The 26,455-nt window shown below is 37.5% G+C and overlaps 3 protein-coding genes across 3 annotated transcripts; all 3 read left to right on the plus strand.

Annotated features, from left to right (window-relative positions):
- The first annotated feature begins 2,806 nt into the window (after positions 1-2,806).
- LOC113712615 (cytochrome P450 81Q32-like) lies at positions 2,807-8,981 on the plus strand. Its single transcript, XM_027236141.2, has 2 exons — positions 2,807-3,858; positions 8,170-8,981. The coding sequence occupies exons 1-2, from the start codon at positions 2,986-2,988 to the stop codon at positions 8,791-8,793; spliced, it is 1,497 nt and encodes a 498-aa protein (XP_027091942.2). The 5' UTR covers positions 2,807-2,985; the 3' UTR covers positions 8,794-8,981.
- Positions 8,982-14,409: 5,428 nt separating this feature from the next.
- LOC140038799 (uncharacterized) lies at positions 14,410-17,849 on the plus strand. Its single transcript, XM_072084138.1, has 5 exons — positions 14,410-14,979; positions 15,040-15,120; positions 15,391-16,347; positions 17,139-17,267; positions 17,376-17,849. The coding sequence occupies exons 1-5, from the start codon at positions 14,410-14,412 to the stop codon at positions 17,847-17,849; spliced, it is 2,211 nt and encodes a 736-aa protein (XP_071940239.1).
- Positions 17,850-19,060: 1,211 nt separating this feature from the next.
- On the plus strand, positions 19,061-19,642 carry LOC140038800 (uncharacterized). Its single transcript, XM_072084140.1, has one exon. It carries the CDS (start codon positions 19,061-19,063, stop codon positions 19,640-19,642), a length of 582 nt encoding a protein of 193 aa, XP_071940241.1.
- The last annotated feature ends 6,813 nt before the right edge of the window (positions 19,643-26,455 follow it).

Consider the following 26,455-nt stretch of genomic DNA (forward strand, 5'->3'; position numbering starts at 1 on the left):
TTTTTGTCTTAGCATTTTCTGTTAAAACAGTAGGCGAATGGATCTGAATTCTGTTTCTGTAATTCGAAAGATGAAGAGCCACTCTCTTCTCAGCGCATTTTTTTAGCTTGTCAAATGTAAACTATCCTGAAGAGTTATAATTGCTCTTGATTGTGGAACCTGCATAATTGCTTTAGGTGTTTTGCTTTTGCGTTCTTCCTTCTTTCAGTTCAAGCACTGAGCTACAAAATCTCATTGAAGGCCACAAAGTTATCCTTATCGATGCCTCTTAAACTTTTATCAACTCTAACTGATGTGTGGAAGAAAAGGAAAAACCTAAAATTTGTCCTCCTCCTTGTCCAAATACATCTAAAATTTACAAGTACATAAAAAAGTATCTTCATATTACAAGAAATGGTAATGTAAAAAAAAAGTAACAAAAATATTTAAATGGATTATAAATGGATAATTGATTTTTATTTAATCCATTTAGATCCATCCATTTAGATCCATTTAATAAATGGATCTAAATGGATTGGATAAATTTCATCCACCATCCATTAAGTCAAAACCAATTATGAACCATTTATCCATATTGCCACCTCTAGTCATGATGTTTGATCTTTTGCATTTTGAGCAAGAGAGACGTATACTTTTTTGTCTTTTCGATTTCTTAAGGCAGAGTTTGTTTTCTTTGGCAGGGTTCATCAAACCATAGCTCTATTGTCAGGCTTTAAAATAAAACACACTTAACTTTTTTCGAAAGCAAATAAAATTAAAACAACTCACAACCTTTGTTGATGCCACTGAAGTATTGGGGCTGGTCATATGTACTATATAAATATTGGGTACTGCCAGCAAATATCTCTGGAAAGATGCACAAAATTTAGATTATTACATGCATATGGTTTAAACTATTTCAATTTTGATTATTTTGGTTTTGTACCACTATTACACTTTTGCGCTCTGACTTTGTTTATGTTCAACCAAATGCTATTACTTAAATTAAAAACCCACTGATTTCTGAATTTAAAATGTTAAATTACATCACGCATGATCCCAAATTTGGGAAGCACATGCTTAAACTATTTGGAAAGCACCAAAATGTAGAAACATGATAGAAGGAACTAAAACCACCAAACTTAACCCAGTGCCCACCATCAAAGTTGGTGGGGTGAGAGGTCATAGGATGGGAGGTCATGGGATCAAACTAGAGGTGTCAAAATGGGTGACTTGGGTGGGTTTGGGTTGGGTAAAATGGGTAATGGGTATAAGTGAGTCAATTCATTTATACCCATTTAATTAGATGGGTATAAATGGGTAAGTCAAAAAATGAATTGGGTAACCCAATTACCCATTTATAACTCATTTATTTTAACTTTTTGCAAACTCATTTAAATTCACTTTTGCAAACTAAGTTATCAATTTATACCACTCTTTGTACCCATCATTAGTTTTAAATATTTACTTATAATGTTCAATAAACTTAATTACCAATTTTTTTCATTTATACTCTGTCACAAAATTACCTATTATTTAATAATTGAATAATACGAATAAAAAAATTTGAATTAAGTACTATAAAAATTAATATAAAAACTTAATTCAAAAATTTTGAACCCCTAACATTTTTTTCATATATAAATTTAAAATTTCATTTTATAAAGATAAGAAAATAGGCTAAAATTTATCATAAATTGGTAATGCTAAAAAATGAGCAAGTTAACAAACTAAGAAAAAATAAAATAATAAGATAAAACCAACAAATAATAATAATAATAATAATAATAATAATAATAATAATGTTAACATCATGACAAAATGAAAATTTTGAAAAAAAAAAGGTAGGGAAAAAGAAGAGACTTGGGGGGAAGAGAATTTTAAATGGGTTAATTGGGTTTGATGGGTTATCCAATAATACCCATTTAATAAATGGGTATTATTGGGTAACCCATTTATACCCATATGCAAAAATTTAAGATATCCATACCCATCTATTCATGGACGGGTATGGGTAAATCTAGTTAAGTGGGTTGATTTGCCACCTCTAGATCAAACCCTACCCCCTACCATTGGTCGCAAAATGTGGCAAGCCTGCATAGCCCATTCGTTTGGGCTGATAAGTAGTATAAATAACTGTAGGCCCACGTCTCAATCCTATCCACTCTCTGTATTCATTTCAAAATTGCCCAGCAATTACATTAGATCTACTTTTATCCCCACATGCAAGATGAAGTGAAACATGATAGCTGCAAGAAGGACTCTCGTCAATGGTCACTTGTCAAAGCAACTCCACTATGCAATTTATGCTCCTTAATTATATTAATTAAGTAAATGATATTTATAGTAAGACAACTATTAATGAGGAAAAAAATTACACCCTCCATCTTATTTTATTAGGCTTGATTTCTATTTTAGTTTGTCTCAAATTATTTGTCATAGCCAAAAAGAGGAAAATGAACAGAGACCAATTTCCTTTTTTTTATCCTTCATTAAAAAGAGTATTAATGTCATGTTTTAGAATCGAATGCTTTAACAAACTATTATAAAATTCTCAAATTCAAAAGCAACAAACAAAATTTGAATTCAAGTCAAGGGGTAATTATGGAAACAGTTATTTGTTGGTTGGCCAGAAATCAAATTCCTTAATCTATGTGCAAAGTTATACATGACAAGTCAAATGAGACTGGATTGAGTATTTTGTGTTTTAATGATGTCATCTTAGTGCCTAGATTTGTTGGCTTATTGTCCATTTTTTTGAATTAATATTGTAACTTTTAGTAAGTGAGAGATTTTGAATCAAGATCTCTTACTCATCCCTTCCATTCTACTATTCAACTCAACCTGGCCCATCCCACCCCCTTTATATTGAATCAATATTGATGCTCATGTATGAAACAACTGATACTGATGATCAGAGAGTGCCCAAATGCAAAATTACTACACTGCACATAAAGTCAACGACAAACATCTTTCTCCTTGCTTCTTGCATCTTGAGCCTTGATCATGGAGTTACTCTACACCATTCTAGGTCTCTTCATATTCTTGATTGCTGTAAAGTATCAGTATCTCCGAAAAAAGAACAGAAAACTGCAGCCCCCAAGTCCTCCAGCTCTTCCAATTTTGGGCCATCTTCACCTTGTGAAGACTGCCCCCCACCTTGCCCTGCAAAAGCTCTCCATCAAATATGGTCCCCTGATTTTCCTTCATTTTGGGATTCGTCCTTTCCTTGTTGTTTCCTCGCCTTCTCTTGCAGAGGAATGCTTAACCAAGACCAATGATATTATTTTCGCGAACCGGCCTGAGTCAGTTTCCAGTAAATACCTTGGCTACAACTCAACTATTCTCATACTCTCCCCTTATGGAGATCACTGGCGAAATCTCCGCCGAGTCACAACCATCCATATGTTTTCTTCGATTCAACTCCAGAGTTTCTCCTCCATCTGGACTGAAGAAATCCATTTCATCATCAAAAAATTGTTTTCCAGTAACTCTGATGAGAAAACCTGGAAAGTTAAGGACATGAGTTCTTTGTTCCGGGAGTTATTATTCAACGTGATAATGAAAATAGTTGCTGGAAAAAGATGGCCATCTGATCAGCCAGGTGATATATTTTCACCGCAAGCACTCACTGATCTTTGTGATTATATTCCAATTTTGAGGTGGATTGGCTATGGAGGGTTGGAGAAAGGTGTAATCAGTTTGCACCAGAAGAGGGACGAGTTTCTTCAGGGCCTGATTGATCAAACGCGGAAAGAGGAAGCAGAAGACGGTTCTTGTTCGACAGAGAGAAGGAAAACAATTATTCAAAAATTGTTATCTCTACAAGAAGCAGAACCCGAATACTACACTGATGAAATTGTTAAAGGAATTATACAAGTAAGTCTCTTCTACTTGAATCTCTTTCTCAAATTGGTCTATAATTCATTAGGACAAGGTCATCTCACCCATGTAGCAGCAGTAGTACAAATTGTCTTAGCCATATTTAGTGGTAGCGCTAAGACTAGTGGTGAGGGATGCAGTGATCCGCAACCGCATGCTTTTCATGGTTGAAATTGGATCATATTAGCTCGATTTGATCTGAATATTGAAATGATCAAATTAAACCGTATCTTGATGTTGTGGTCTGATCTGAACTGTAGCAAACACGTCCGACTGTAGATAGGCACCGGATCTAGTGGCGGTGAGTGGGGAAATGGTATATGCCACTAACTTCAATGTTGGTGTCTAGATAAGGAATTTGGTGAAAGTCTTTTCAAAAATTTGGTGCACATGTTTTCAACATTAAATATGCCAACATCTAGAGGTGACTGGTGAGCTGGGGGCCTGGGGCATTCGTCAACTTGCAAATTGGATTAGTCTTCTTGTGGTGCTTCTTGTGGTCCAATTGTTATATTTTTTATATTATTTGGTGTGTAATTATATGATATTATTTTATTCGAAATAAAAATGATATACATGAATAAAATATTTGATACATATTCAATACAATATTATGATATATTCGTACATCAAAAAATTTAAACATATATAGCGATTGGATGAAATTGCATAAAATATAATTGTACTAAGTTCTTGCCCCAATTTATGGCTGTATCTATCATTTTACACCATAAAATAATCAAAGAATCTTTTATGGTATGGGCAATGTTTAAGGTTTTAACAATCTTTTCCGCTAATGTGGATTTAGGAATCCAGTTCACAAAATTTATAGACACATGAGCATAACATAAACAAACAAAAAAATTTATGTCAACATGTTACTGTCCTTTTTTTTTCCTCAAATATCATGGATGTAATTGCCTTAAGATGCCCTTATATTTTGGCTTGACAACAATTGTCAATATAACTATCTCAACAACGTTCAACTTTCGTAATAAAGTAAAATTTATCAAAAAAATAGTATGCACAACTTTATTACAAGAATGTTAAAAATCAGCCTCTTCTTAACGAAAAATACCGTGTAATTGTATCCTAATATTAATTAGGGTTAATCACATTTTATCCCCTTAAAAAATACCCCATTTCTCAGTTTACCCCATAACCTTTAATTTTGCTCACTTAACCCCCTTTAGGACAAAATTGCCCTTGCATTATTTTGACTTTTCATTTACCTTGTTTTCCTTTCTTTTATTTCTTTTTCTCTTTCTTCTTTATTTAATTCTTCCTCTTTCCCACAAAAATCTTCACCTTAATGATTGAAATTAAAAAAGAGGAATTACAAAGATCTATCTTCTTCTTAAATGATCAAAAAAAATTCAAACCACTTTTCTAAAATACAATTTTTTTAGCCTTTCAATTCTTTTAATTTTGGGTTTTCCTCTTTCCTTTCTAGTTTCTCATTTTATTCTCAAGAAAATATCATAAGATGAAATTGTTTTCCTTCCTTTTATTTCTTTTTCTCTTTCTTCTCTCTATCATCCTTCCCAATAGAAAATTTGATTTCCACAAAAATTTTTGTTTTGAGTTTGTAATCGCATATTTTTGGGCGAAGGTTTAAAAGACATCAAAAACTAATTTTGATTTTTTGTATGATGTCACGTGTCACAAATTTCAATTGATAATTATTAATCAGGTCACAATTTCATCTTAAGATATTTTCTTGGGAATAAAATGAGAAACTAGAAAGGAAAGAGGAAAATCCAAAATTAAAAGAATTGAAAGGCTAAAAAAAATTTGTATTTTAGGAAAGTGATTTGAATTTTTTTTAATCATTTAAGAAAAAGATAGATCTCTACAATTCTTCTTTTTCAATTTCAATCATTAAGGTGAAGATTTTTGTGGGAAAAAGGAAGAATTAAATAAAGAAGAAAGAGAAAAAGAAATAAAAGAAAGGAAAATAAGGTAAATGAAAAGTCAAAATAATGCAAGGGCAATTTTGTCCTAAAGGGGGTTAAGTGAACAAAATTAAAGGTTAGGGGGTAAACTGAGAAATGGGGTATTCTTTAGGGCAAATTCCACTTTACCCCCCTGTGGTTTAGCGTTTTTTCACATAACCCCCCTATGGTTTCAAAAGCTATACATAACCCCCTTATGGTTTGGATTAAAGTGTCAAAGTAACAGAAATAGTCACTCGTAACGGCGTCACCTAAAATGTCAAAAATACCCTTATGTAAGGTTGAAATTTATGTATTAACCAAGGGAGGTTATGTGTATATTTTGAAAATCATAAGGGGGTTATATGGTAAAGTATTAAACCATAAGGGGGTTATATGGTAAAATATAGAAATCATAAGGGGTTAATGTGTCATGTATATATAAGGGTAATTTCGACATTTTTAGAAGTTCCGTTACGAGTGACTATTTCCGTTACTTTGACACTTTAATCCAAACCATGAGGGGGTTATGTATAGCTTTTGAAACCATAGGGGGGTTATGTAAAAAAAGGGTAAACCACAGGGGGGTAAAATGTAATTTACCCTATTCTTTAATGGGATAAAATGTGATTAACCCTATTAATTATACACTTTTTAAATGTTGTTTTGTTGGCCCAAATTGAGGCCTTTAAAATTTGGGGAAGGTTGCTACTTGCTCCCAGCCCCCACCCCTGATGGAGGACAAATAGGTAAATTCACATTGGTGAGGTGATAAGCTGACAATTGATACACGTGATGATATTTGACAACGGACAATAGAAGCAAATCAGATTAGGTGATGAGACATTAACCGTGATACTTGTGGCTGGGTTTAAGTCAACGGTGGAGGCTGTGAGATAGTTTTAGAATTGGTCGTCCATTAATTGATGAAATTATTAATTTATCCTCCATTAAAACTTAAGTGATAAAATACTATTTTGGTGGGGAAGATTACTAATTTAAATAGACTAATTTTCACTTTATATCAAAAAGTCTAATTGTTAACACATAAAAAATAGATTTGGATGAGGATTAAGACTATTGGGGTCAAAATGGGGGCAAAATATAGAAATATTGAGTGATTACTGTTGCAATTTTTATAATCTCATAATTTACTTCAACGCATCATAATGTAGCAAAATTTCATTTCAAATATTCACAAGCATAAAATTGGAGTAGAACCCAAAAATTTGCATATGAATTTAGCACTATAATTGCAATAAAATTTCAATACCGAACCAAAATTAGAAGCCATATATTAGGTAACAAAATATTGGGCTAAAAAATTTTAATAAAACACCAAAATTATTTACTTTTCCTTGACAACAATCTTTTCTTACCTAGGCTAACTTGAAATGCGTAGTAAAATAAGGTTGATGAGATTCTTGAATTGAATTTATTCCTTTTCTTGTTTTTTCCTGCTTCTTTTGTTTTAATTGTCATTCAAAGTGATCATATATTTTATTGTTATATGTTTCCAATTAGAATTTTATTATGAAGTGAAAATTAATCCATTTAAAGTGACAAATTTTTTCTACCAAAGGGGTATTTTTGTCACTTAAAAGCTTTTAATGGAGGAAAAATTGGTCATCTCATCAATTATTTAGATGGAATTAATTTTCTTATTATTTTAAAGTTGACTAAGGGTGAAAAGTGCCTATTAAAATAGTTTAGGGTACAAAATGCAACTAGTGTAATAGTTCGTGGGGGTTTTCTACATTTAACCCCCTATTTAATTTTGGCTTTTCAGTTTATACTCTGAACCATGAATTGTGATACTTAAGTATAATATACTATCAATTTTGGGGCACATCGTCCAAATAAGATAAAATCAATTAATTCTTTTAGCAACTTTAGAATAAAATACTTTAATACCCCTAAACGAATTAGAGAATTTGGACAAACAACAGATTAAGGATACTTGAAGCCTTCTAAACTAACTATAGAAAAAGTTATTTGGATTTGACCAATGGGCCAACAAAAGAACAAGATACTGAAGTTCTAAAATTAGCAATTTAGAGAGTAACAAGCAAATTGGTGATAATTTAGGTGTGCATATTGGCAATAACACCCAAAAAAAGGTAGTTCCTTCATGCCTTTACACATAATTGAGGTCTATAGATATCACATGCCATAATATATAGTTCCCTTCTTATGTTGACTGGCGGACATTTATTCGCGATCAATGTCAAAAGTGTAAATTATTGATTCATGATCTATAGCAAGAGAAATGACATTATTTGTCAACAACTTGATTCTAAAAACTAATTCCTATTCTTTTCTTATTCATTCAAAAAGTTGCATTGAATTTGACTGTACATTACTTCTTGTGTAGATAATGTTATCAGCCGGAACACACACTACATCTCAGACAATGGAGTGGGCATTGTCCAGCCTATTAAATCACCCTAATGTACTGCAAAAGGCAAGAGATGAGCTAGAAAAAATGCAGCCTGGCCATCTGCTAAATGATTCCGATCTCTCTAAATTGCCTTATTTACGCTGCATAATCAACGAGACACTAAGGTTATTTCCTGCGGCACCAACTCTTGTGCCTCATTTTTCATCCGAGGATTGCACCATAGGAGGCTACAAGGTTCCAAAAGGTACAACTTTGTTAGTGAATGCTTGGGCCATTCACAGGGACCCCAATGTTTGGGAAGAGCCCAACAAGTATAAGCCAGAAAGATTTGAAGGAATGGATGAGGGAGGGTGGAATGAAGGGTTCAAATTTCTTCCATTTGGAAAAGGCAGGAGAATTTGTCCCGGAGCTGCCATGGCCATAAGGTTGGTTGGGCTGACATTGGGCACCCTGATTCAATGCTTTGAGTGGGAAAGAGCAGGGCCTGAAATGGTGGATTTGGAAGAAAATCAAGGAGCAACTTTGGGCAAGGCCAAGCCTTTGGAGGCATCTTACAAGCCACGCCCATCGATGATCAAAACAATTTCTCAGCTTTAAGTTAGATATGTTGTTCTATTGAGATAAATTGGGATTTCTTTTTTTTTTTTTTTGAATTTAAATATCAAGAGATGAGTGTCTGATTTTTGGTTTTGAGCTCCTCTTACAATTTCAGATTTGTAGTTGTAACTTTCTTTCAATACAAGTTGATGCTACAATTATACAAACTTAAATATTTTACATGGAAATGTGGAACATTAAATGATTCCAATTCTAAGTAGCATAAACAAAATCACCAGTACCATCTTTGGTTAATTTCAATTTTTCTTCAACCAGGGTCATCATTGGTTTAGCCACATCTAGCTTAAACTTCTTTAGAATATCACTTGCATACTTGCTTTGTGAGATAAAAATTCCACCATCCAACTGATGAATCGCAATACCAAGAAAATAAGACATCAATCCCAAATCTATCATCTCAAATTGACTAATCATAGCCTCCCTGAATTTAGAAATTAGTTTGGGATTATTACCTGTAAATATCAAGTCGTCCACATACAAGCATACAATAAGGACATCTCTTCCAAGGTTGAATTTGATGTACAGAGTATGATCATATGGACGTCTCAGAAAACCAGGCTTAATAAAATAAGAATCGATGCGAGTATCCTAAGCTCTAGGAGCTTGTTTCAACCCATACAACGCCTTTTTCCATCTATACACTTTGTTTTATTGACCATTTCTAACATAACCAGCAGGCTGCTCAACATATACCTCTTTTGCCTTTTGCTTATGGCCTTTGACAACCAACCTTGCTTTTGTGACGACCCTACCTCCCTCTAAGGCGAACCAAAGGGTTCGGCGGACTGTCTACCCAATTCTCGCTAGGACTCGTTCACTCACTTATAGCTTCAAGAGCAAGTAATATGTGCCAATCAAACTTAACATATATACAATCATTAACACAGATATACAATCTTCAAGGTTAAGTACAAAAGTTCAGGATTCAACCAACTACTAATACTATCACTATTACACAACAAAAGTTCTAGTCAAAAGTTTAGTCTTCCTCTAATCACCCATCCTTGCTCAAGAACCCTGTAAGAAAAACAAAAACTAAAGGAATGAGCTAAAACTCAGTGAGGTTTCCATGCACATAACCAAGCAATTGAAACAAGGATATTATTCAGTTAATAACAATCAATCGAGAAAACATTCATAATATAAAAACAATGAGAATACACTCATTAAAAGGATACATGCTCGCGTGGAGCTATTCGTTCAATCATTCATTCATTTAGCCAGTCATTCTCTTTCATTTAATCATTCATTTCTTCCTTTATAAATTCAACATTTCCATTCATTCATTTCATTTCTCGCTACTAGCCAATTCACTGGCCAGTTTTTCACCAAATTTCGTGGTCGTACTCGAGTATATCAAAAATTATCTCAGGGTCACCAGTTGCCTGACCAAGTCCATTTCTGACTCAAGTCGACTGGCAACAAAGGGCAAAGGTCCAATTCAGCCAATGCGGTACCATACAACCCACATAACTTACATTCATGCACAGGTAATGCCCAATCAGTTAATCATTAGAAAATTCACTTTTGCTTAGGTCAAGTGCGATAAAGTACACACTCGACCATTGAAAATCCATTTAACAGTCATTGGAAGGCATTTAACACTCAATCGAAGATTCACAACAAGTACACAGTCATTTAATACACAAACATGCAAGAAACACTCACCCTAAACAAGTCACGTTTTATCAAAATTTAGTTCAAGACCGGCATCTTGGACACTCCCGAAATCTGTAGTCAAATATTATCCACAAAGAGCCAATCATACACGAGTGCAAGCTACATAACTTATATTTCTATATGAAAGTAAAAAGGCAAGAAAAGGATAGTAAGTCATATAGGCAAGGTGCACACATAATTTGTAAAAGAAAATGATCTAAAACGGTTAAGTTCAAAACCAATATGTGCAACTAAAAATCATGTTTCGAATACTTGTTTAGAATGTTAGAAATCAGGTTTAGAACACTTGAGAAGTATATGTTAAGTCGGATCAAGGAAACGAAAAACAAGAGAAATGCAACGAGAAACAATGAAGATAGCAGCTTTACCATCCTTTGGTGTTTTGATCACAACTGAAACTACACTTATCGGATCGAGGAAAACTTTATGATGTTTCGAAATAAGACCTAGACTTACATTTGCTATGAAGACATCACCCAATTCTCATATTTTCAGGGTAAAAAATGGACAGTCAAAAACACATGAAAAACAGGTCAGGAAAATTAGAGTTTTTGCGCAGTCAGGAGTGCTCTGGCCAAATTATAAGCTAAAATGATCCAATTGATCTGAAATTTTGCAGGAGACCCCGGTTGTCCTAAAATATGATTTTATGTGAAAATAATGGATTTTAGGGTAATTTTTATTCCAAATAATTCGAAAATCCCTAATTGGGAATTTGAGAAACCCTAATTGTGCAAAAAATTGAAAATTTTTAAGCGAAACCCTGGTTAGTCATTTCTAATGCAATTGCATGTTCGGATGTGTATTAGATATGTGCATGTATGTTGTCGTATAGTATTATATAGGGTTAAGTGGGTTTAAAGGGTTAGAAAACCCTAATCAAGGAAAAACTCTAGTTAAATGGTGAATGAGAATGATTAAGTTGGAATCATACCCTAATTTTAGGTGTGACATGGAAGTGTTTACTTGTTGGATTTTAAGTGTGATAAAGATTGGTAGAGAATAGATAAGTAAGGTTTAAGGGTGATTAGTGCAATTGCTAAGTATGATTAGGAATTTTAGCCTAGGTTAATTATATGCTATGGAGTAATTTGAAAGAAAAGGAAAGTTAGTTGGGCAAGAGTTGAGAAAGTAAGAAATCATGGAAGCAAGGACTTAAAGGCAATTGGCATACTTTCTTGTGATTGGCTAAGTGTGATTTGATCCTATTCTGGTCAAATCTGTTTTGGTTTTGATGACCGGTTTCCGTTCAGAATTTGGGTTGTCGGCCTTCATGAAAGTTGTTCCATTTGAAATGAATTATCTAACTGCCAATTTTCAGCTCATTTGGCCATGTGTAGCATAGAAAACGGTTTGCACCCCAAAACTGACCATTTGTACATTGATCAGATTCCGTGGGTGACTTTGTTTGGTTCTTTTGGGACTGAAGCTTCCAGTTTCAGTTCTGGATGTCTTCGTAACAATTGTTGTTCAGTCTTTAAGCTTCGAAATGGCATCTCATACGCCTTAATCCGATATTCTTAGCTCAACTTATGATCAAAATGGGAACAAGTGTCAAATCTGTCTTTTCTCACAAACGGCCGTTTCCGTTTTCGCCGACCGTTTCCGTTTCCGGTTGGTCGTTTCTACCCGCGCGCGTGCCGTTTTTTTTGCCGTTTGCTTGTGATCTGCTATATGTTAGCCGTTTTAGCCATTTTTAGTCTAAAGTGATATAATTTTCTATTGCAGACAGCGGCGAGCTTGACGGAGCAACTGGGACCCACTAGCGGACCCCACGACGTCTAGTTCCTTGTTTTGCTCATTTTGTATTTTTGTAAGTATCTGGGCTATGTGCATAAGTTAAGGGCCTTATGTGATATGTTTTAAATGAAAGGGGTCTTAGGCGAGAGTATACTTTATCACACTCGACCTAAACCCTCATTTATACTGAAATGGGCATGTGAATTGTGTGAATGACATGTTGTTGGGCTGAACCTCTAGAGCTTGTAGCTCGGGGTGACATTTGTGATGTGCATGATATGAGATATTTGTGGGACCCGATCTCAGGACCTAGTTAGACTATTCGAGCCGACAGGGGCTTGGTCGGAGTTAGTCTAACCTAGGCATGAGATCGCTATGATATTCTGACATGCAAAATTGGTTATATAAGAACCAAACATGTAAACCTCAGTGCATGAACCCTATTGCTCGAGCCGTTATCTGTCTGTGGTGACTGGCCAGTGTGGGTGTTAAGGTAGTTGGCGGTTGACGAGTGAAGTTCTACGGACCATAAATTGTGCTCGACGGAGTGTCGGCAGGCGATCAATAGTGGCAAATTATTTGGCTTTGAAGCCAATCTGTATCCTACACCTATGTTATAATCTGCTTTTAATTTGGCAATCTGTGTTCATACTTGCTCCGATTCTGTGAAATTTACGCTTTTACCCCTGCATACTTACTAAGCATTTAGCTTACCCCTCCCTTTGTTTTCCTTACAGGGGTTCGACGCGGGGACCACTTTTGGACGCCGAACTAGTTTAGTTAGGTTGGAATACTTTGATCGGGACTTCCGGAATGCGTGTAATAGTAATAGTAGTTCGAGTTCGGACCACCTTAGGGTCCACCTTTTGGTTGTAGTTATCATAATAGGATAATGTAGTAAGATGAGCTGCTACTTCTGAATTGTACATAGGGCACTTCTGCTACTGTAAATACTGTACATAGTAAACTTTTGGCCGTGTATATAATGTGAATGGCAACTGTTTGGGTGTGAATAGTATTTCTTAGTTTTTATTTTATTTTATTTCGAGTCCTGGCGCGAGTTAGGCAGACGGCCTGCTAAGCCCTTTGGTACGCCTCTGGGTACGGTGGGGTCGTCACAGGTGGTATCAGAGCGCCTAAGTTAGAGGACTTGGGTAATTGGGACATACATGATAGGCAGTAGGGTTCTGTGATTTATTTAAAATGAATGATCTCTTTTAAGCTGAAATGCTATCGAACTGACCAGATAATGTTGAAATTTTGTAGGGATGGAGCCTGGCGAGCCTAGTGGATCCAGATCTGAACTGCGTCCTCCGAGCGTCGGGGACCCAATTAACCAGGTTTTGTGCCGCCGAGTTCTACGCTTCCAGAGGAGGCCAAGTAGGCCTTATGTGATGTACTTACCTTTTGGCCGCATGAATAGGCCATGTGAGTGTAGGCATACCTATGGGTATCCGGACGAAGTAGTACTTGCTGTTGATGATGAGCGCCGCCGCCTGGCTAAGGCAAACGAGCGCTTGGACAGTCTGTTAGCGGAGGCTAGGCACGTGGGCCATGGGCAGGTCATGCGTATTAGAGAGACCGAGCAGAGTCTGAGAGAGGAGGAGGAGAGGACTGATGCCTTTCGCCAGCAGCTACAGGAGACGCGACAGCAATTTTCGGCGATTAAGAGGCAGATACGAGAGCGCGTTAGAGGGATTATGTTTGACTGCGAGGCTCTCCTAGACATGATTGCGGAGGTACCGCCTCGTGCTATCGGCCCGGAGTCGATGGACGGGGTAGACTCTTTAGGCTCGGTTGGGGACTGGCCACCTAGGGGAGGCGTATAAGGCCGCTCTGGAGCTTCTGTGCATTTTCCTGCTTACTTTGGGTTTTGTATCCGGTGGGTTTAGACCGGTTTTGGAGCCGTAGTGCTCTTGTATGTATTGGATTTTGAACCGACTGGATGTCGGTTAATTTGTATATCTTTTGGCGTGACTTGTCTATAAGACTGGTATATATGTAGTATGGCCTTTTGGGGTCATCTTTTATGTGTATCTTGCGTATTTGTTTTCAAGTGTTTTCCTTGTTTAAATTCGAGTTGTTAAGCACTTATTTTGTTTCTGTTGCTTTACTTTATTAATTTTCGCGATATTTAATATACGTTTGTTTCAATTCTAGACTTTCTGAACCTAAATGGACTCCGGTGGTCGAGGTAGTGGCCCAGAGGGAGAAAATGAGAACGAACCTGACCAGGTAGCCACAGCCATTCAGCGTATGGCTGACTTACTTGAGAGAATGGTTAATCAACAAGGTCAAGGTCAGGGCCAAAATGCTGGGAACCCTGGAGGAAATGCGAGAAATAATAATCATGATAGAGAGGACGGGGCATTAGAACGGTTTCAAAAGTTTGCCCCTCCCAAATTTGTAGGTGGACCGAACCCAGACATAGCTGAGGGGTGGTTAGACCGAATGCTAGATATCTTTGCCGCACCTGGATATACGAAAGAGCGGCAAATCTTTTTTGCAACTTTTCAGTTTGAGGGAGCCGCCCGAGCTTGGTGGAATGTCATTAAGACCAAGTGGGAACGGGAGCAGACTCCCTGGACCTGGGTTAATTTCACCCGGGAATTCAATGAAAAGTATCTGCCACCCATAGTGCAAGAACGGCTGGAGGACGAGTTTATCCGCCTGCGCCAAGGGGCGTTAAGTGTGGCTGAGTACGAGACTCGGTTCACTAAACTGTCTCGTTTTGCTCCTGATTTGGTACTCACAGAGCAAAGACGCGTTCGATGCTTCATTCAGGGGTTGAATGTGGAACTCTAGAAGGCGTTAGCGGCTGTCCAGGTGGACACAATTAGTCAGGCGCTAGAGAAGGCGCAGAGGGTAGAAGCAGCCAGGGGTCAGGTTAAAGCCTTTCATGAGCGTAAACGTAGACAACCGAGCTCGAGTACCTACACCCCTGGGCAGAGCTCGAAGAACGAGCCACCCACCAAGTTGGGTAGAGTAGTAGGAGGTCCGCGGCCTGTTGGGACCCCAGGCTGAGGCAATTTTGGACGAGGGCAGGCGGGGCGAGAGCCGCAGAGAGGTGGTCAGCGCGGAGGACAAAGTTCAGGACCTAAGTCGACCTGTAACTTTTGTGGAGGCAATCATCCCTTCGATAATTGTTGGAAGTAGGATTCAGTGCGGAAGTGTTTCAGATGTGGCAGCACAGAACACCTCATTGCTCAATGCCCAAAGGCTCCGCAGGAAGGAACTAGTACCCCTCAGGCAGGAGGGACTGCACCTAAGCCGATCAATGCAGGGGGTAATCGACCTAAAGTACCGGCCCGAGTGTACGCTATGGGTCATCAAGAGGTGACTGACCCTTCGGCAGTCATCGAAGGTACACTTTCTCTCTTTCGGCGTACCGCAAACGTTTTAATTGACCCTGGCGCCACGCACTCTTTTGTTAACCCTGCATTCATGGCTCACATTGATGTTAAGGCTGAAAAGTTACCATATGACCTAGAAATTAAGACCCCTATCACCAATAAGAGCTTACTTGCCAATATGGTTTATAAGGAGAGTGAAGTATGGGTCGGGGAGCAGAAATTGCTAGTGGACTTGATTGAATTAGCCCTTAAGGGATATGACGTCATACTAGGTATGGACTGGTTAGCTAAATATTATGCTCACCTGGATTGTCGCACTAAAACAGTTGATTTGCACATACCGGGCGAACCTACACTCCATCTAGATGTTCGAAGAAAGTTAACCTCAGCCACTCTCATTTCCGGGATTAGGGCTAGGAAATTGCTAAGTAGAGGAGCTCAAGGGTACTTGGCTGTATTGATTAATACTCCACAGGAGCAGTTGAAAGTTGAAAATGTACCTGTAGTGTGTGAATTTCCTGAACTTTTCCCTGAGGAATTAACTTCGCTACCGCCAGAAAGGGACATAGAATTCAAGATCAAGTTGCATCCTGGAGCTGAACCAATTTCGAAAACCCCTTATCGAATGGCTCTTGCCGAACTTAAAGAGTTAAAGATTCAATTGCAGGAACTATTAGATCGAGGATTTATACAGGAGAGTGAATCACCTTGGGAGCCCCGGTATTATTTGTCAAGAAGAAGAATGGAGGATTACGGATGTGTATAGATTATCGGGGATTGAATAACTTAACCATTAAGAATAAGTATCCCTTGCCTCATATTGATGAATTGTTTGATCAACTGCAAGGTGCAGTTGTATATTCGAAACTAGATCTTCGACAGAGGTACTATCAATTGAGGATTCGGAAGGAGGACATACCTAAAATCGCCTTTAATTCGCGGTATGGGTATTTTGAGTTTGCAGTTATGCCCTTTGGGTTGACAAATGCTCCAGCCGCATTCATGGATTTAATGCATAGAGTTTTCAAACCCTATTTGGACCAATTTGTGGTGGTCTTCATTGATGACATTTTGGTCTACTCTAAGACTCGAGAGGATCATGAACAGCATTTGAGGTTAGTATTACAAACCCTTAAGGATCATCAGCTATATGCTAAGTTCAGTAAATGTGAATTTTGGCTGGAAGAGGTGTCCTTTTTAGGTCATGTGATCTCAAAAGATGGGATAGCAGTGGACCCCGCTAAACTAAGAGCGGTAACAGAATGGAAGAGACCGGAAAGCCCGACTGAAGTTAGAAGTTTCTTAGGGCTTGCAGGATATTATCGCCGTTTTATTAAGAATTTTGCTAAGATAGCTGGCCCGTTAACGGATTTGACTAGAATTCACAATCAGTTTGTTTGGACCCCGAAGTGCGAGGCCAGTTTTCGAGAGCTAAAAGGATTATTAACTTCCGCCCCAATTTTAACACTACCTAATGGAAAAGACAGTTTCGTGGTATACACAGATGCATCTAAGATGGGTTTAGACTGCGTACTTATGTAAAATGGACAGGTGATAGCGTACGCATCCCGGAAATTGAAGCCTCATGAGCAAAACTACCCCACTCATGATTTAGAATTGGCAGCTGTAGTTTTTGCTCTCCAAAAGTGGCGTCATTACCTCTACGGAATAACCTTTGAGGTATTCACCGACCATAAGAGTTTAAAATACTTGTTTTTCCAAAAGGAATTGAATTTAAGGCAACGTCGGTAGATGAAATTTTTAGAGGATTATGACTGTACCATAAAGTATCATCCGGGTAAAGCAAATGTAGTAGCCGATGCTCTTAGTCGAAAAGCTCAAGTATCCAGTTTACAACTTAAAGAGTGGGAGTTACTAGAAAAAGTCGGGGAGTGGAATCCTCAACTTAAGCTACGGGGAGTACTTTTTAGCAATATAACAGTTACATCTACTTTACTCCCTCGGATAAAGGAAACGCAAAAGGAGGACACTCAGGTACAGAAGTGGACGGAGAAAGTCGAACAAAGGACGTTACCTGACTTCAATGTGAGCTCGGATGGGCTATTACGGTACCGTAGCCGATATGTTATACCCCAGGATCCAGAATTAAAGCGGGAGATATTAGAAGAGGCACATAGGTCAAAATATACGGTACACCCTGGCACAACCAAGATGTATCAGGATTTGAAGCAGTTGTACTGGTGGGAAGGCATGAAAAGAGAAATAGCCCAATTTGTCCAAATCTGCCTAACCTGCCAGTAGATAAAGGCCGAGCACCAAAAGCCGTCTGGGTTGCTCCAACCATTGGAAGTGCCAGAATGGAAATGGGAGAACATCACTATGGACTTTGTCTCAGGACTACCAAAAACCCAAAAAGGACATGATGCTATATGGGTGATAGTAGATCGTCTAACTAAATCAGCCCATTTCCTACCAGTGAACATGAAGTACCCCTTAGAGAAACTAACTCAACGTTATATGGACGAAATTGTACGCCTACATGGAGTAGGGGTGGCAATTCGGGTCCAAATCAGGTTGGCGGGTCGGGTTCGGGTCAACCCGTCAGAAAATCTGTTGATCCGAACCCGACCCGCCAACCCGTGACAGGTCAGGTATGCTGACCCGAACCCGAAAATTTCAGGTTGACGGGTTGGCGGGTCGACCCGAAATGACCCGAAACTTAATTTTAATTTATTAATTTATCACTGTAATTTCTAATAAAATCAATTTCTCACAAAACTAATTACATAATCAAGTAATAAAAATTTAAATAAGTAATTTCAAACCAAATCTAAAATAAATTAAACACCGTAAAAGTGTTTTATCCCAAACAAAATATAAAATAAATTAAAACAGTATAAAAGTAAAAAATAATATAATATATTATTTGTCCAAATATAATAATTTCAACTTCACACAAATTAAATAAATTCATTTATGATTAGTAATTAATGCCTTTGAAAAAAAGAATAACTTAGGTTAGTTAGATAAAATTATTTTTATATTTATTAAATTATTTTTAATTCGTAAACGGGTCATATCGGGTCATATCAGGTCACCACGGATTGACCCGAAATCGACCTGTTTTCTTTTCGGGTTCATCGGGTCCAACCCGATTCTGACCCGAATTTCCAAAATCTCAACCCAAATCCATTAATTTCGTGTTAGGTTCGTGTCGCGTTTTCAGGTCGTGTCGAAAATTGCCACCCCTAACATGGAGTACCAGTGAGTATAGTTTCGGATAGAGACCCACGATTTGTGTCACGGTTCTGGCAAAAGATGCAGAAGCTTTAGGATCGAAACTAACCTTAAGTACAGCCTACCACCCTCAGACAGACGGACAGTCGGAGCGGACGATACAAACGCTTGAGGATATGCTCCGATCGTGTGTATTGGATCTGGGAGGAAGTTAGAGTCAACATCTCACTCTCATAGAATTTGCCTACAATAATAGCTATCACTCCTCCATACAAATGGTACCGTGTGAAGTTCTTTATGGACGCAAGTGCCGCTCACCGATCTTTTGGGATGAAGTGGGTGAAAGGAGGGTTCTAGATGTTACCGCAGTGCCATGGATAGAAGAAGCGGTGGAAAAGGTTAAAATCATTCGCCAGAGAATATTAACAGCTCAAAGCCGGCAGAAGAGTTATGCCGACCATCGAACGAAAGACCTTGAGTTCGAAGTGGGAGATATGGTATTTCTAAAGGTGACGCCACTCAGAGGAATCATTGCGGCCGAGAAAGGAAAGAAATTGAAACCAAGATATGTAGGGCCGTATAAGATTCAACGACGGGTTGGAACGGTGGCGTACCAGTTGGAGTTGCCAGCTAGCATGTCTCGTATTCATAACGTTTTTCATGTCTCGTTGCTTAAGAAGTACCATCCAGATCCTACCCATATTTTACATCTTGAGGATGTAGAGCAAGAGGAATCCCTCACCTACGAGGAACAACCAGTACAAATTTTGAATCGCAAGGTGAAGGAACTGAGGAATAAGCAAATCCCTTTGGTGAAAATTTTATGGAGAAACCACGATGTAGAAGAGGCTACATAGGAAATAGAGGAGGAGATGCAGAAGAAATATGCTACCTTGTTTGCCCAAAAAGGTAATAATTTCGAGGACGAAATTCTTTTAAGAGGAGGAAATTGTGAGACCCCAGTTGTCCTAAAATATGATTTTATGTGAAAATAATGCATTTTAGGGTAATTTTTATTCCAAATAATTCGAAAATCCCTAATTGGGAATTTGAGAAACCCTAATTGTGCAAAAAATTGAAAATTTTTAAGCGAAACCCTGGTTAGTCATTTCTAATGCAATTGCATGTTCGGATGTGTATTAGATATGTGCATGTATGTTGTCGTATAGTATTATATAGGGTTAAGTGGGTTTAAAGGGTTAGAAAACCCTAATCAAGGAAAAACTCTAGTTAAATGGTGAATGAGAATGATTAAGTTGGAATCATACCCTAATTTTAGGTGTGACATGGAAGTGTTTACTTGTTGGATTTTAAGTGTGATAAAGATTGGTAGAGAATAGGTAAGTAAGGTTTAAGGGTGATTAGTGCAATTGCTAAGTATGATTAGGAATTTTAGCCTAGGTTAATTATATGCTATGGAGTAATTTGAAAGAAAAGGAAAGTTAGTTGGGCAAGAATTGAGAAAGTAAGAAATCATGGAAGCAAGGACTTAAAGGCAATTGGCATACTTTCTTGTGATTGGCTAAGTGTGATTTGATCCTATTCTGGTCAAATCTGTTTTGGTTTTGATGACCGGTTTCCGTTCAGAATTTGGGTTGTCGGCCTTCATGAAAGTTGTTCCATTTGAAATGAATTATCTAACTGCCAATTTTCAGCTCATTTGGCCATGTGTAGCATAGAAAACGGTTTGCACCCCAAAACTGACCATTTGTACATTGATCAGATTCCGTGGGTGACTTTGTTTGGTTCTTTTGGGACTGAAGCTTCCAGTTTCAGTTCTGGATGTCTTCGTAACAATTGTTGTTCAGTCTTTAAGCTTCGAAATGGCGTCTCATACGCCTTAATCCGATATTCGTAGCTCAACTTATGATCAAAATGGGAACAAGTGTCAAATCTGCCTTTTCTCACAAACGGCCGTTTCCGTTTTCGCCGACCGTTTCCGTTTCCGGTTGGTCGTTTCTACGCGCGCGCGTGCCGTTTTTTTTGCCGTTTGCTTGTGATCTGCTATATGTTAGCCGTTTTAGCCGTTTTTAGTCTAAAGTTATATAATTTTCTATTGCAGACAGCGGCGAGCTTGACGGAGCAACTGGGACCCACTAGCGGACCCCACGACGTCTAGTTCCTTGTTTTGCTCATTTTGTATTTTTGTAAGTATCTGGGCTATGTGCATAAGTTAAGGGCCTTATGTGATATGTTTTAAATGAAAGGGGTCTTAGGCGAGAGTGTACTTTATCACACTCGACCTAAACCCTCATTTATACTGAAATGGGCATGTGAATTGTGTGAATGACATGTTGTTGGGCTGAACCCCTAGAGCTTGTAGCCCGGGGTGACATTTGTGATGTGCATGATATGAGATATTTGTGGGACCCGATCTCAGGACCTAGTTAGACTATTCGAGCCGGCAGGGGCTTGGTCGGAGTTAGTCTAACCTAGGCATGAGATCGCTATGATATTCTGACATGCAAAATTGGTTATATAAGAACCAAACATGTAAACCTCAGTGCATGAACCCTATTGCTTGAGCCGTTATCTGTCTGTGGTGACTGGCCAGTGTGGGTGTTAAGGTGGTTGGCGGTTGACGAGTGAAGTTCTACGGACCATAAATTGTGGTCGACGGAGTGTCGGCAGGCGGTCAATAGTGGCAAATTATTTGGCTTTGAAGCCAATCTGTATCCTACACCTATGTTATAATCTGCTTTTAATTTGGCAATCTGTGTTCATACTTGCTCCGACTCTATGAAATTTACGCTTTTACCCCTGTATACTTACTAAGCATTTAGCTTACCCCTCCCTTTGTTTTCCTTACAGGGGTTTGACGCGGGGACCACTTTTGGACGCCGAACTAGTTTAGTTAAGTTGAAATACTTTGATCGGGACTTCCCGAATGCGTGTAATAGTAATAGTAGTTCGAGTTCGGACCACCTTAGGGTCCACCTTTTGGTTGTAGTTATCATAATAGGATAATGTAGTAAGATGAGCTGCTACTTCTGAATTGTACATAGGGCACTTCTGCTGTTGTAAATACTGTACATAGTAAACTTTTGGCCGTGTATATAATGTGAATGGCAACTGTTTGGGTGTAAATAGTATTTCTTAGTTTTTATTTTATTTTATTTCGAGTCCTGGCGAGTGTTAGGCAGACGGCCTGCTAAGCCCTTTGGTACGCCTCTGGGTACGGTGGGGTCGTCACACACTCAAATCCCAATAACTTCATGTTTTGTCCGAAAGCTGATTCAGTCTAAAACATGGAGAAATTCGCGGTCGAAATTGATTCCAAAAATAGGGTAGAGCTGAAATTCACCAAATTGTCTAGTTTTCTTCAAAGTTTCAACTCCCACCTCAAACCCAATCAAGATTACATCACTACGCTACCTCCTGTTAACTTAACCCTAGATACAAAACTTTCGGCAGCACCTCCCCTATTTTCAATCCTTTTCTCCTTGAAAATCAAGGTGTAAACCATAGCAATCCCAACACAATCAAAGCCACAAGATATTACAAGCCTTATTCTAGTCTTTCAAAACCCTTCAAAATTCACACAAATAGAGATTAACCGAAAGACATCAAAGCTGAAATTTCCCAATTCAAGTAAAAAAATCACTTATTGAAGTTGTAAACATGCATATCAAAGTTCAATCACATTCTAATACGATTGGACAACCTATATCAAAATTACAAACTTAACAAAAACTGAAATTTCACTTCTTAAGGTAAACTTTGCATATAATTATCACTAATTGCGATTAAAAGTTAGAAATTCCACCTTAACACTAAACTAGCTTCTACTAATCATATACATGCCAAAATCAAAGATGAAATAACTTATATAAAATCAGAAAAATATCAATAAAATTGAAATTTATCATCCCAACCCTAAAATCGCAAGAATCTCCAAAAAAATCAATAAAAATCAAGTTATCCAACAACTTAATCACAAGATTAAAGAACAAAAGATTCTTCTAACGATTACACCTTCCAACACCTTGAAAACAAGCAAAACAAATCCTTTTCTTCTCAAAACACTCCACCTTTAGTTTGCTATCACCTTAGATGCAAAGTTAATCAGAGTAGATTTTGGCAATTGGAAGAAATTTCTCAAGATTTGGTGAAGGAAATCAAAGGAAAAATGGACTTAACTTGCTTGGTTTTACTCCTCTTGAGGTTCGGCCAGCTTGGAGAAAAAAGAATGAAGAGTTTTTGTGCTCCAAATGAAGTGATAAAGATGAAGACTTAAGTGTTCCAAGACTAAATAAAAATGCGACACGTGGCACTACTTTGACTATTACTTATCTCGTGATCTTTCTTCTTAGTTTTCAATCACTCATCTATGTAGTGTTCCTCTAACTCACTCTTAACACTTCTAGGCATATATTCCTTGGTATATAACATCCATTCATGTCCACTAAATTTAATATACACTTACTAGTGAGCCACACTACCAAATGTAATATAACTAAACACGCACCACAATATAAAGCAAACAATTAAAATTTAACTCAACTATAAAAATATCTTATAAATTAAAGGATTTAAACTAGAGTAGGTCAAAATATTATTGAACGCATGCAAAATGAGAAAAGAATTTAAATTTTTGTTTCAAAATTTCACAATCTCTCCCCTTGAAAGAATTTCGTTCTCAAAATTCTAACCTTCATAAGATTTTGGAACGGGTTGTTGTTCCAATGAGTATACTCTAGTTGATGCCCTGGATTTGTTTCCTCTTTCTTGGTTCAATTTAGAAGTAATCTGATTCCTTTATTGTATATTCAACCCTCTTTGTTGCTTTTTTGGACAATTGTGAAGTTGATGATCAGCACTTTCTCATATCAAGCATTTTTTTCCCTTTACCCAGCATGCATCCTGTGATACCACGACTTTTAGGATATTACGGTTTCTATATTTTATTTTGTTTTAAGACATTGTTTTGTTTTAAAGATTAGAAACCCTACTTGTACTCAAAACCCTAGTTTTACTTGTGACTAACAGGTTTTCTTAAATCTCTCATATTTTAGTCGAAACACTAATTTTATTCTATGAAATTGTAAAATCCCTTATATTTTCTTAAAATTCCTTTTTCTTTGGCATTTATTCCCTTATAATAGCTATACTACTCATTTACCTCTCCAATGTTTGGAATAAAGAATAGAATTAAGAGTTTTTCCTTTTCATTCATCGTTAGGGTAAACTAAGGTTTTTACGTCTTTTCGTAGTGTGAGTACCTAGTACGGAGTGTGTACTAAATTTGGTGATTAAGAGTGAGTTTTAGATAAAATAAAGTGTGTGATTAGAAGTAGTAATAATAAGTTAGTGAATGGTAAGTGAAAACCCTAGTACGTGCGAAATAAAGAAAATCGGGTTAAACCGACGGGTGCCGTTTGTTACCGATTGAACACACCATTTGACCACCACTTTCTTACGATAAAATATCATTAATATTAGTGCAAAATATCAGCCCTTAATCCAGCTCACGATGGCCGAAAATATTGACCAAGAAAAGGGAGGAAAAAGAAAAATATTGAGATTGAATCTTGTGGTGACACTTGGCTGTCATCCATCTAACTTTGACCCAAACTAATTACCATTTTATTAACCTTCTTGAAGCTTCATTTTCTCCTCCATTCCATCAACTTGGCCGAACCTCAAGGAGAGAGAGAGCAAGAGAAGAAAACTCCATTTCATCTTGAGCTTAACTTGTTTGAGTGAGAAATCAAGCAAACTAAATCGATTAACTTCTAATTGGAGAGTTTAGGAAGCTTGGGGAGCTAAAATTTTATAAGGAGAGGTGAAGGATATCTTTTGCAAGCCTTTTATTGAGGTATTATGGCTGTTCATCTTCTTCCTTCCCCTTAGGCTTGTTTAAGTTATGTAGTAACTTGTATTCTTGTCTTGTGATACCTATTTAAGTGGTTTTGTTGATTGTGGTGATGAAATTGTGAGTTAGGGTTTTGAATTGTTCATTTATATTTCTTGTTGTTTGGATGGTATATGGTGTATATAATCTTGTGTAGGAAGTTATAGTAGTGCTTTAAGCTAGAAATGTGAAGTTTACACTTTGAATTCACTAGATTCCAGATTTGAGTTTTCATACTACCCTGTTTTGACTGGTTCCATTTGGCCATGATGGAGGCCGAATTAGACTTAACTCCAAACATGAAAGTTGTAGGAAATATGTTTTATAGCTTCCTACAAAATTTCAACTCAATCCGAGCACTGTAACTTATGAAATGACAAAAATACCCTTGACTGCCAAATGTACTGTTTTGCGGACAGTTTCTGTTTTCCTCTGAGATGTCACATTTTGACCTTGAAAATGAACTAATTTTCTGTTGATGTCTCATGAGACTTGTAGTTCTCCGTCTTAGCTTCAAAACGGTATAAATTTTACCCCAATCCGATAAGCGTAGCTTCGGTTGTGACCGATACGCTAAGAGACGTCAAATCTGCCATTTGGCTATTCGTCTTTAAACTTGATTTCTGGTTGCCGTGTTAAGACCTGTGTTGTAATTGGATTATTTTGAGCCTAATTGAAGGGCTATTGTGTTACTATTGCATACGTGTGATTTTAGGACTGATTTGAGAAAAATATTGAAGGCATAAATTGCTAGAAAATAGGTAAACACAAGGGGTATGCCGCCCAAATTTTCACTAGAGGAATAAATTAGTCTTTGGAGTTCTAGTTCTGTATTTTGCAAATTTGACCTGGATCCACTGAAAACTGGGTCGAGTTATTTACATGAAAGTTGTAACCTTTTGTCTTAGTTTCGAGACGCTACCTAGTACACATTGATCTGATAACCACAGCTTTAGTTATGATCAAAACCGTGTAACCCATTTTCATACCATTTTTATTTCCACGCATGCGCACATGCATTTCTTGGCCATTTTTGCCGTTTTGGCCGTTTTAGTCCTTATTTCCATTTGTGATGGTTATTTGATTGATGGTTGAGTATAATTTTCTGTCACAGGCAATGACGAACCGGACGGAGTCGGTGGACCTGTATAAAGTGCTTTGATTTGCGTGCTAACTATTTTGAGTGAGTAATTGAGTTGGTTTATATGATAAATTATCAATGTGATTTGTATATGTTGAATAGGTACTTAGGCGAGGGTGTATTTTATCTCACTCGACTTAAACTCATTCTCTGTTGTTGACTCAATATGTGAGAATACATGTTTTGTGCTGAGTAACACCTTTTTCCTGTGTGCTGTTGGGGTGATTACACGACTTGAGTTAAACCCCTTGTGCTGTGTGACATGAGGTGAGTATTTTGTTGAAAGATATCATCTATTGAGAGATGGATATCTCAGGGTTTGGTTCCACCCCGGTTCCAAGGATAGACGGACTATTCGAGTCAGTTGGGGTTTGGTCGAAATTAGTTCCATGCTAACCTTGGGATTTCGTTCTTTGTTAAAGCTTTGTTTAAAGTTAAATGATTTATTTTGCTCGAGCTGCTATGTACTGTTGACTGGCCAGCGGGGGTTGATAAGGTGAACGGGAAAAGTAAGTGGAGTCTACGGACCATGAGTATTTTGGTTGACGGAGTGTCAACAGGCATTCAAGCTCGGGGAATTAAACTGGTTTTGAAGGCACCCGTATCCTACCATTGTGATGTTACATTTCTGTTTTATTGGTGTGAAATATCTTGGTTTACATGTTTATTTGAATG

Source organism: Coffea arabica, chromosome 1c, assembly GCF_036785885.1.
Source record: "Coffea arabica cultivar ET-39 chromosome 1c, Coffea Arabica ET-39 HiFi, whole genome shotgun sequence".
In the NCBI taxonomy this organism is placed as follows: domain Eukaryota; kingdom Viridiplantae; phylum Streptophyta; class Magnoliopsida; order Gentianales; family Rubiaceae; genus Coffea; species Coffea arabica.